The sequence below is a fragment of the Castanea sativa genome, chromosome 6 (genome assembly GCF_040712315.1).
Source record: "Castanea sativa cultivar Marrone di Chiusa Pesio chromosome 6, ASM4071231v1".
Lineage (NCBI taxonomy): Eukaryota > Viridiplantae > Streptophyta > Magnoliopsida > Fagales > Fagaceae > Castanea > Castanea sativa.
In genome coordinates this window covers 36808551-36820755 of record NC_134018.1, presented here as the reverse complement: position 1 = coordinate 36820755, position 12205 = coordinate 36808551, and the positions used below count along the sequence as shown (strand labels likewise).

Genomic DNA, 12205 nt, shown 5'->3' with positions numbered 1-12205 from the left:
TGAATCTTTAATTTGGTTTTTAAGAAAGACAAATGAAGGAAGAACAAGAACTCGTAGGAACTGGAATTCGAATCTCAAAAACTTGAATTTCACGCGAATTTTTATCCACCTTAACTCTTCTTGCACATGAAATTTAAGTATTAGATATTCGAGATGTCAGTTTTTTAAATAGTTTGAAAATCTTGCTAATAGCAAAATGGTATTATTTTGGGAAAAAAAAAAAAATCCTAATTCTCCTCCTGGAACTTCTCATAATTGGTGCCAAAAGCAAATCCTCAATTATATAGGAGTCATCTTTGTCATACCAACAACATTGACAATTGCAGAATCGATCCTATTTGACAATACAACACCAAAGTGACCCCATAGACATTCCGAGAGATTTTGTTTTATCTCCTTCTCTGGGTAATGACTAATGAATAAGCGGAAGCCAAGTAGTTGAGGAGCTGTTGCGTAGTTTCAGACAGACCCTCGAAATGCAGAGAGTGTTTTCAAAAGCCACGACTTTGTTCAACAAACACACCACTTTGTTCAACAAACACATACAAAACACTCATTTCCTCCTTCACACAACTTCAAATGTTGAATCCCATACAGACAAAATCCCCCAAACCCATCCCTCTCAGTCTCAGACTCAGACTCAGACTCAGAGCAGCAGCAACAACAACTACAACCACCTTCTATCAGACAATACAAGAACTGGGTTTGGGCTAGTTCGCCTTCAAACTGCCCCAGATGATGATCAAACCCTTTACAATCACAGCCACGACGAGTTTGCTGGTGATGTCGAAAAGGTATACAGAGTTTTAAAGAAATTCCACTCAAGGGTTCCCAAATTGGAACTCGCTTTGCAACAATCTGGTGTTATTATGCGTTCTGGTTTAACCGAACGTGTATTGGATCGCTGCGGCGATGCCGGGAACTTGGGGTACAGTTTTTTCATTTGGGCTTCCAAACAACCCGGTTATAGGCATAGTTATGAGGTTTACAAATCTATGATTAAGATTTTAGGGAAAATGAGGCAATTTGGTGCTGTTTGGGCACTGATTGAAGAGATGAGGAGGGATAATCCCCAGTTAATATCCCCACAAGTGTTTGTTGTTCTGATGAGACGCTTCGCCTCAGATAGAATGGTTAAGAAAGCCATTCAAGTATTGGATGAGATGCCAAAGTATGGTTGTGAGCCTGACGAGTATGTGTTTGGGTGTTTGTTAGATGCTTTGTGTAAGAATGGTAGTGTTAAGGAAGCTGCATTGTTATTTGAGGATATGAGGGTTCAGTTTACACCTACGCTTAAGCATTTCACATCGTTGTTGTATGGTTGGTGTAAAGAAGGGCAGCTTATAGAAGCCAAGTTTGTGTTGGTGCGGATGAGGGAGGCGGGGTTTGAGCCCGACATTGTGGTTTATAACAATTTGCTTAGTGGGTATGCTCAATTAGGGAAGATGACCGATGCCTTCGATCTTTTGAAGGAGATGAGGAGGAAGGGCTGTGAGCCGAATGCAACTTCGTATACTATTTTGATTCAGGCACTTTGTGGGAGGAAGAGAATGGAAGAGGCAATGCGGGTTTTCGTTGAGATGCAGAGAAATGGCTGTGAAGCTGATGTTGTAACCTACACTACATTGATAAGTGGTTTTTGCAAGTGGGGGAAGATTGATAAGGGTTATGAGCTTTTGGATTCTATGATACAGCAAGGACTTCTTCCGAATCAGACGACTTATATGCACATTATGTTGGCTCATGAGAAGAAGGAACAGCTAGAGGAGTGTATGGAACTCATGGAGGAGATGCGGAAGATTGGTTGCATTCCTGATCTTAGTATTTACAATACAGTGATTAGGTTAGCTTGCAAGTTGGGAGAGGTTAAGGAAGGCGTTCGGCTTTGGAACGAAATGGAGGGAAGGGGACTTAGTCCAGGGCTAGATACCTTTATCATAATGATTCATGGGTTTATTGGGCAAAATTGTCTGGTTGAAGCTTGTGAGCACTTCAAAGAAATGGTTGGGAGAGGTCTTCTATCTGCTCGTCATTATGGTACCTTGAAGGAGTTCCTGAATTCTCTATTAAGAGCTGAGAAGCTTGAGATGGCTAAAGATTTATGGAGTTGCATCACTAGTAAAGGTCCCGAGCTTAATGTGTTTGCATGGACAATTTGGATTCATGCGCTCTTTGGGAATGGGCATGTGAAGGAGGCTTGTTCATACTGTCTGGAAATGATGGATGCAGATATAATGCCACAGGCAGATACCTTTGCTAAACTCATACGTGGTTTAAGGAAACTTTATAACAGAGAGATTGCAGCTGAGATAACAGAGAAGGTTAGGAAGATGGCTGCAGATAGACAGATAACTTTCAAGATGTATAAACGGCGAGGAGAGAGGGACTTGAAAGAAAAAGTCAAGGAGAAAAAAGATGGGAGGAAAAGGAGGGCTTGTCGACGCCAGTGGGGTGGAGGGCGTAATAGAGCTAAACTTTAGTAGTTTGAATGAGAGGGTTTCTATGAAGTAAATCAATTAGTTAGCAGATTGTGCGCAGGTGATACGTTGCCAGCCAGTATTTAGGTAATGCACTTGGTCATGAATGGTTATAGGACTGGACCTATTTCTTTTCATTTTCTTTTTTTATACGAAAGTATTTGTTTGGATGTGTTTGGGATGCAACTTTTGCAATGGGTGCTTTGCTAATGGACATGGAAAAGAGCAGCTTATTTTCAGTAGCATTCTTTCTTGCCCGTATATTCCATCAAATTGTTTCATTTTTGTTATATTGTGCTATTTATTACATTGGCTAGATGTAATTCATGTGTTACAGAGGAAATCCAGCCCTCTTCAAGAACAAGGGATGTTTTGATTTCGGGCAAAAAACTATGACACTCTAGTATCTAGATTGAAACACTCACACTGCCACTGAAAGACAACTTCTTATATCCTCCTGCTTGAGAAAAGTGGGAGATCCAAGAGCATTACATAAGTTAAGGCTATCTCAATTTTGCCAGACAGTTGCTTATGCAACCATGAGGTGCAAATAGTATCCCATACTTGAGTCAATTTCTAAAAGAAGCCTGAAACATACTGTTTCTGGATAAATTTTTCATTGCTTGATGTGGTTTAGACTTGAGAGTTATCATAGCATACAAATTTTGCTTTGCCGTGTTATGCTGCTAGTATCATTTACTGCTAAATTAGTCTAGTGACTAGTGAACATGTTACACTGATGATTTATTTGCATATTATTAATCTACTTTGTGTTTGTTGTGGCTATTTGCACTTTTGCAGGCAGTGGCATCTGAAATATATCATATGGTGTACAACCTACATTAGATTTTTTTTTTTTTTTGTCCTTATTATTACACAAGGAAGGTAAATAAGCATGTCTTAATTTCTTGTGCCTCAGAATTGATTCTGTGTCAAGATTGGTGGCTATTCTATCTTCTTAAATCCCTCCTCATTTAGTTGGGTTCTATATTGCAGGTTTCATAATTGGCATCTCCTTTTCATAAATATCTGGTACGTTTTGTCATTTTCTTTCTTTAATAGTTATATTTGGCCATATTATTATCTCATACTGCATGATCCATAATATTATGCATTTGGATCATTCTGCATAGTAGATGGCACTATGTGGATGTAGGTTGGGGTACCTGTCCTGGGGGTTGATAAATCTAGCCATTCTTATGCTTGGATTGGATCCCATCAAATAACAATCAAACCCCTGCTTTATATGCTTATAAAGGAACTTAAGCTTCCAATATGATCTCCCCTCTTAGTCGACCAAGTCTTTCAAAATTTTGATAAAAAGAATGATTTGGCCATTTGTTCACTCTCATTGTTTGGGTTGTACGCTAACTTTTGTGTGTCTTAGAAACAGTCTGTCTATGAGATGGGATAAAATTATTCAGTCCTGTGAACTTTTGATGTTGTTGATAAACTCAATAGAGCTCACTATAAGTTGGCTTTGCTTCCTTTATTTATGCTTAAAATAGAGAATTACACTTGTCACTTGAGCGTCTGAGGTAGAGATAGCTTTCTCATTCTCAAATGGAGCAGAATATTTGAATATTATTCCTTTCTTACTATTGGCGTGCATTTATGCTATTCCCAGTAATTAAAAGGTGGAATACTTAGCCTTCAAAAAAAAAAAAAAATTGGTATTCTTTTGATAAGAAATTAAAAGGTGGTATTACTCTGTTTCTTTTTCTGTAGTCGTTGTCAGTTCTTAAAACGTTTCCCGCATATTGCAGAGCTTTTCTGTAAATTGAGTAGGTGGAGATAACACAACAGAAACCAAGTAATTATGGCCTTTTAATGTCAATTCCAGGTGTTTGTGACTGTGTCCAACTTTTAATTACTATGGTAATGCCCAGGTAGAGAAGCCATTTTGGTCGCTCCCTCCAACCCTTTTTGGTTATCAAAAAAGAAAAAAAGAAAAAAAGAATGTCCAACTCCAACAATTCAGCATTCATTACTGGGTTTACTTGTTCAAAGTGATGGCTATGGTGTATGCTTAATTATTCTCCCACGAGAGGGATATTGTATGACTCATTATTTAATTAGAATGATTCATGAAAGAATATTCCAAAATACCCTATTGTTTGTGCTGTGCCCACCATTTGGATGCCATTCCACATTAAAGGAAGGTGGATGCTGCTTCAACTGAAGTTCTATTTGAATTATGCTTTTATTTGATCAGAAAAAGGATACTTTTAACAATTTTGATATTTATACAGCATATTTGGATGGTATGATAATTTAGGTTGTATTTGGTGCTTGCGGACAGGAGATTTCTGTTTACTGTTGGTATGCCATTGTGGGATGAGTACGGTTGTATGATGTTGTAGCTATTCCCATATCTTTATGATGAATAATAGTAATTATAAATAGGAAGGAGGCCACATTTCACCACTAAAGTATGGGATTTAGAGTAGAAGAACCAATATAATTGTGCATGCAGTCTATTGTATATTTCCTGTGCATATGGGAAATTTTGTCCAATGCATAACCACAATCTACTATTCGAAAACATAGAAAGGAGCTGTATGTATTTTCCCAAGCACTCAATCTTGCTCAAAATCTATAGGGATGTTAACTTTGTGAACGATGGCTGTCATTAATTATTAGGTGTGATGTATCCATGTTTGCCCTATGTACCCCAAAAACTATATCATGTATTTCCCATTAACTGCAAGTATAGTTAAAGAATGATTTAGAAGAAAAAAAAGTACAGTTAAAGAATGAAAATTAGGGTGTGTGAGCCACGTTATTTCAAACCTGAAAGGCCTTGGTCTGGGACACAGAGATTAAACCCCCAAGCCTTCTTTACCATCTCTGGACAATAAGGGTTTGTGAGCCACATCATTTTAAACCTAAAAGGCGTTGGGCTGAAAGGGGGATAAACCTCTGTTATATCCAAAAGCATAGGACCATGATCAGATCATACAATGGCTAGGTTCTTATGCTTTTCAATTATTGGGAAAACTGAAGGAGGTTAGAAAAAGATTAACAGAGTGGAATAACTGAATAAGGCTGTTTTTGGACAGGTTGACAAGCCATTGCCCAGAAGAGAGATGATTTGCAAGCTATTCAAGCAAACATATGCAATGAAGAGGATGTATGCATTCTCAAAAAAAAAAGAAAAAAAGAAAAAAAGAAAAAAAAAAGAGAATGTATGTGGTGAACAACAAATTAGGGAGCAACTAGAGGAGTTGATGCAAAAGTAAGAGATTTTGTGGGATTAGAAAGTCAGAAGTAATTGGGTCGTTCAGTGGACAGAAATACCAAGTACTTTCAAGCTATGGTAAGGAAAAGAAGAGTGATCAAAAGAATTGCTCAATTGAAGGGAGAAGATGGAGAATGGTATGATGGTTCCAGCCAAATGGAGCATTGCAGCATTTCAAAGGAATTTATGGGCAATAGGAGAGCATGCAATAGTGTGAGATTTTGCAACAGCCTGAAGGCCTCGATCTACCAGTATTCACTGAAAATCGAAAAGCAGAGCTAGACAGGCCAGTTTCACAAGAAGAAGGATTAGTTTCACAAGAAGAAATAAAAGCAGTTGTCTTTCAATCAGGCCCAACCAAAGCTCCTGGACTGGATAGACTGTCAACGGTCCTTTATTGAAGATAATGGGAGTTCACGTGATAGCCTAGTGGTAACAGCATTCTTTGTAGTGCTCTATGCATGTGGTTTGAACAAACCCCCCCCCCCCTGCCCCCTTATCTACTTATCAAAAAAAAAACTGGGGAGTAGTGAGGCCTGCAATCATAACAATGATTCAAGCTCTCTTCCATTCAAGTGCTCCTCAGAGTATTTTAGAAAACCTGTTGAATAGCATGACTAGGCAAAGCCAAATTTGAGAGGAGGTTGATGGATTGGCAGATCCTAATCATAGCGAAGGGTGTCTGGAAGTGAAGCAGGATGTGGAGTGGTACAGGTTTTGTTGCTAGGTCAACCACATGAACTTAAATTTTTGGTGGCTTCATAAGTTTCAAACCTTGCAGTAGGAAGATAACTATTGTTGGCTTTATGTGGGCACTGCTACAAGCTAAGAGAGCAGGGATTTAAAGAATTATTCTTCTAGTACCTTCTAAAGAGATCAAAAGTTTTGTTGCAAATAGGGAATGTTGGCCGTGGCAAGCATCGTCCGTGTTGGAGGACATCTGTCATCTAGGAGGTTTGAAGCTGCAGATGGCTTTTTTGTGGTGGTGAGTGTAGTTTTTGTAGAGCCTTGCATCTTAGCCAAATTAGCCTCCAATTGTTATATAAACTTGTCTTAGACGATTTGTTATTTTATTAAGCGACAAATGACAAATGAAAATAGTAGATGAGACTTATAAGTGTTAGACACAAACCCTTCTTAAAATGATGTCATTATTTTCTAATAAAATATAGTTGATACAATATATTGGATTTTCTAAATCAAGCTATTTATATTTGTTATTTGAAAATATTTTAAATTTTACAAGTCTTTTTTTTTTCAATGAAACATAATACATTTTGCATGCAGTCATTATATATGACGAGATATTTTGTGAATAATGTAATGTGTGATGAGATTTTTATTTTTATTTTTTAGTATTCCTTATTAACTCTTCATCTTCTATACATCTTGAATGGCCTAAAGAGATAACAAATATAAGTAAATTCATCACTTAAGTTAAAGACAAAAATACCATTTTGGCCAATACATTTTGGAGTTACAGTCAATTTGGTTCTACATTTTGGCAGCAGTTAATTCGGTCCCAATTATTTTTAACTTGCAATCAATTTAGTTTCTATCATCAACTCACTAATTGAAAATGTCTCCATGGCAAATGGTGTGCATTGCTTCCACACTTAAAACTTATGTGGTTTATAAAATAATATAAAAATGATACCTCATCATTTTAATAAATAAATATGCCACATCATGAGCTAATAATAAAGATAAAAGAAAATGAAGATTTGCTAAAGACCAAAATAGAAAATTTAATTCCCTTTTATTTTTGTTTATTTTCTCGCAATCCAAACACAGAAACATCAAAGATCGGCTAAATTGAAAATATGAAATAAAAGACCAATGGGAGGAGTCGTAGTGTCAGTCTAATGGGTGGAATTCAAAGTTTGGGGATTTCAATTGATGGTGCGGTTATGGTTGAGGTTAGAGGGTTTGAATTTTCGCCAATATTAAGAAAAATAAAAGAACTTTAATAACATATGAAAAATGTAATTTTGTCGAGAATCTATCAAAATTACGCTAAGAATGTGATATAATTGTCAATGATGTAGCTACTTGTTCTACACAAACCTCTCATCTCAAAGCATCTCCGAAGTAACAAAAAGAAGCTAAAAACTCAAATAAATTGAAGCTTGCATTACATCCTAAACGGGCTCTAAATGGACCAAAATGTCTGAAAGGACCAAAGTAGACCAAACTGGACCGAAATTGACCAAAGTGGACCAAAATGCTACGATCTTGTGGCTCAACAAGAGCATAGCAACAATAAATACTACACCTTAACTTTTAGATATTATATAGATACTATATGGGCTTGTAACTTATTAAGCTTTGGCATGTAGTTGTTATGTTCTTCAATAGTATAAAAAAGGAAATTATTAAAAAAAAAAAAAATCCAGATTTTGCTCCAAGGTCATGATATTTTTTGCTTTTTCCTTTCAATTATATGTATCATTCATTTCAAAAGTCTAATGGAGTCATAGTACAAATCTTTATCATCTTCTTATAGTTAGAACAATGTTGTGTGCCTATATGCCTCTTAGTAAAAGAAGCTTGTTGTATGCCTGTTTGTGTCTCTGTAGTAAAAGAAGCTTGTTATATGCCTGTTTGTGTCTCTGTAGTAAAAGAAGCTTGTTATATGCCTCTACGTCTCTGTAGAAAAAGAAGCTTTCAATTATTAATTCCCATCACGATGATCTGTCTCATCATAGATTTCCTCCTAAAAGAACAAAATGGATAGGGGTATTAATTTCTTGAGGGTATGAGAAGAGAAGAAATAAATAAAACAAAGTTCCTCGTACTTGTAAGACCTCTTCAATGACATCTTCCAATGTCATGACACCAATAGCTTCCCCTTCTTTGCTGAAATTTGGAAGTGGCTCATCATTGATATGCAGGACTTCTGGGTGGAAGTCCTTTGACCACTTCTTGCTCTTGGTCTTAGATAATCCTCTATTCATTGATAGACTTCAACTTTTTATGTGCTCTCTTGCTCTTTAGACTTTCTCTTGAGGATGCCTTTCAACGTGAATGTCCACCCTCACTTCTCTTACTAAATTTATTGTATGAGTAGTGCAAATTAGCCCTGTGGGAAAAATTAATATGAACTATGGACAGCTTAAACATGGCACACCATTGCATGAAGTTGGTGCTTACCATCAGTTGGGTTTTCAGTTGATGGCTGCTCTGTGTGATTGCTGTGCTCTCCAACAACAACAGCCATATGGCTATGACCATTTTGAAACTCATTTAGTAAGACATACAGAGGCATATTTTCTGACACCCTGGTAGGCTATACGACGTACGTTATACATCAATTTCATAGATTTTAGAATCTGAACAAGGGATATATTTGAATATTATATCACTCTTAAGACTAACAAGATTTTTTTTTTGGTAACCTAACAAGATATTTAAATACTTAAAAAAGATCATCAACCTAGATCAGCCTCATCCTCCACTGTTGTTTATTTATTTATTTTAATAGGTTAGTCCATCAAGATTTGCTGGATTTTTCACTCTGCTGTGTAGTTTGATATACCTTACATTTCGGTTAGCAAAAAGAATTACAGTAGTCATTTTGCTGCATCACACATATGATATAGAATATGTACATATACATGTGATAGATTATACATATAGTATCTTACTCTTCATTAAAGGCAAAATACCTCAAAATCTTGCGAATAGTGGCATTCTTTGCAGGTACTTCATCAGCTGGATGGACAGTTAATAAGTTCTTCACCTATAATTCAAAAATATACAGTGATTGAGACTTGACATCTACAGTGAGAAATTTATTGCTCCTTATTTTGTTTTTAGGCATCAAGTAAATACAAGAGGCAAGTACCTAACAGTGTATAAATTGCTGAATAAACAACTGCATAGATATTGTTAGATAACAGTACATAAAATTTTGCCTAAATAAGGAAAATATGAGAAAAATGGAGAAAACAATGATGATTTTAGTGAAACTACACATGTATAGATATTTGGTATCCAGATTCCAGAATCAAAACCAAATTAAAGGATAATTCAAAAATGTAGTATTGCAGGTGGAGACAAGGATACAGGATAATTAACAGATTTGTCAAATCATTAGCTATTATATTATATCACATAGAGAACAAAAACAAATTACTTTTATTCTCGTGATAAACTGTTCAAGTAAAGCAACAACCATGAATCAATATAAGTCCGATGATGTTTCTCGGTTGCTCATAATATACTGGCACTCTGCTATGCCCTTTCTCCAAAATTAGCTTCATCAAATCCCTATATAATCGCAAGATTGAGAAAGACATTTAATCATCATGAGGAGACTGATAAATGTAACTTAGCTCTTCCTTTACAAAGACTCATCAAACCTGTCAAGTTTGGCATTGATGTCAATTGCAAAAGTTTCAGATATAGGAGTCATTGCGTCCCTTGCTGTTTTCTTAGTAAGTTCAAGCGCTCCTGCAATGATCATTGTTTCATCACGTGTCAGTTCTCCACCTTTTCCAGTCTGCATACCAGTTAACAAGAAGACAATCATTTAATCAATAGGCAGAAAAGAAAGAGTTGCAGTGGTTTAAAAGAAGAGAAACCCCCCCCCCCCCCCCCCCCCCCCCCCCCCCCAAAAAAAAAGATTAAAATGCATTGAGAAATTTTGATTCATTTAGTGAACAGACTGATAAAACAAGTAGTAAATGATTTTTGTAATTGGTCCTTTAATGTTGATGCATGTGAAAATAAAATATCTCATTACTGTGAAAATCAACCAATGTCTTCAGTTCAGCTCGACGATAAAGTGCATCATGGTCTTTCCCCAAAAAGCGATCTAATAGTTGGTAAATTCCACCAAGAGTAAGGATCATTCATGAAGACAACGACATATGTATTGAATTAACAGTATATTGGCACCTTGAAGAAAATTAAAGGGATTTATAGTAAACCAAAGAATATCACCTTGCTTATTGGATAAGCAACAGGAAAACAAATCCAAACAAGTATCTGGACAACTGTAGCCACTGCTGCACCAATTGCCAAACCATATCGAGTGCAAACAGCTTGGGGTAAAATCTGCTCTAAAAAGTTCATATCCCAATTAATGTTAAATTAAAATGATATTTTGCATGATGATTGATAAGTGTATATCAACTCACCAAATCTTCTACATATCCTTTGGTCGACTTGTTGTTCGGGGACATGCATTTTTGCACACATATTTTCTTGCCCCACGTAACTAATTACTTACCCCAAGATAAGAAACTAACCTCACCAAACAAAAGTACCAAAGTTACTGAAATAACGATAGCATCCGAGGCTGAGACCAAACTATCCAGTAAAATAGGAAGCGTCTGAAAAAATAAGACATCAAGAATATTTATGATTCTAGCTTTTGAGTCTACAATATATGTTGTTTACATTGTTTCTAATAGCACTTACCTCCATTGCAACAGCATTGCAGATTAACAGGGTGCAAAGCAATAAATGCTGCGTTCTCACAACTGGCAATATCTTCGCTGTTTTATGACGTAGTGCTAGGTATAAGTGAATACAATTTAACACAATGCTCAAACAAGTTTTCGATCAAGAAACAGAAAACTGATGAAACTAACAATACCTCGTAACTTGAAGTTGAAACTTGAAAGTATTGCTATGAAGTATCCATGTCTCATGTGATCCTCACATACTCATACATACATATTCGGCTAAATACATGTAGCACTAGAAGAAAACGTACGTAAAATGTAATTTCTTTTAATGCTCAGACTCACAGAATTATTACAAGAGGGAGGGAGATTGATGGAATGAATTACCAACATGTTTACGATCACTGGGTGTTACAGACTTGACAAGAACTTCAAGGTCGACCAGGCTCATCGACATGAGCCCCAGCGTGTGCCCAGACATGAGCCCAGCAAACAATGCTAGCAAAGTTATAAGTATTTTCCGAATGATAAACGCTGTTTCACAACAGCTATACTCTACAGCCATTCAATTCCCTATTTATAAATTCCTCTTCAATTTCTTCTTCTTATTCTTTGAGCTTTATAAATTGGTTTTAGACCCTTGAAGACACACTGTCTTCTTAAAGACAACCATATATAATGGCATAGTGTAAGTTTGTCCAAACATATTCTACTTATTGCACAAGACCAGAATGAAATCAGATTCGACCCACTCTTCTTTTGGGCGCTTTAATTTGATTGAAACGTCTGGAACTTACTTTTCCTTCTTTTATTTTTGCTTCTGTTTGAAGAGAGAGCTCCTTCGACTCTTGAACTTAAAATGAAGGCATAGAGGTCAAGGAGGAGGAGTACGTGTTGAGGTAACGTGTCTGTCAAAATAGATTATATGTAGGCCCAGACGTTGAATTAGAAGGCATGAGAGTGAGATTGAGACCGAGAGAGGAGAATCCAAATTATCGATCCACTTTTTGTGTTCCACCAAAAGCATTGCCCAGAATAGCCAATTTGTAGATCCATAAATTCAATCATATTGC

General features: G+C 36.5%; 1 protein-coding gene and 1 pseudogene across 3 annotated transcripts; one reads left to right on the top strand and one right to left on the bottom strand.

Annotated features, from left to right (window-relative positions):
* Positions 1-249: 249 nt before the first annotated feature.
* LOC142641129 (putative pentatricopeptide repeat-containing protein At5g65820) lies at positions 250-5809 on the top strand. 3 transcript variants are annotated; one of them, XM_075815521.1, is made up of 4 exons: positions 251-2564; positions 3279-3362; positions 3474-3509; positions 5540-5809. In XM_075815521.1, the coding sequence occupies exon 1, from the start codon at positions 477-479 to the stop codon at positions 2478-2480; it is 2004 nt and encodes a 667-aa protein (XP_075671636.1). In that variant the 5' UTR covers positions 251-476; the 3' UTR covers positions 2481-2564; positions 3279-3362; positions 3474-3509; positions 5540-5809. The 3 variants fall into 3 exon arrangements, with proteins under 3 accessions (XP_075671638.1, XP_075671636.1, XP_075671637.1); XM_075815522.1 differs by lacking the exon at positions 5540-5809 and adding an exon at positions 4367-5533; XM_075815523.1 differs by lacking the exon at positions 3279-3362 and having other exon boundaries at positions 250-2564.
* A 2583-nt stretch (positions 5810-8392) lies between these two features.
* LOC142641131 (DUF21 domain-containing protein At2g14520-like) lies at positions 8393-11697 on the bottom strand (annotated as a pseudogene).
* Positions 11698-12205: the final 508 nt, after the last annotated feature.

Excerpts from the sequence above, each read along its gene's own strand:
- LOC142641129 (XM_075815523.1), top strand. The coding sequence starts at position 477 with ATGCAGAGAGTGTTTTCAAAAGCCACGACTTTGTTCAACAAACACACC.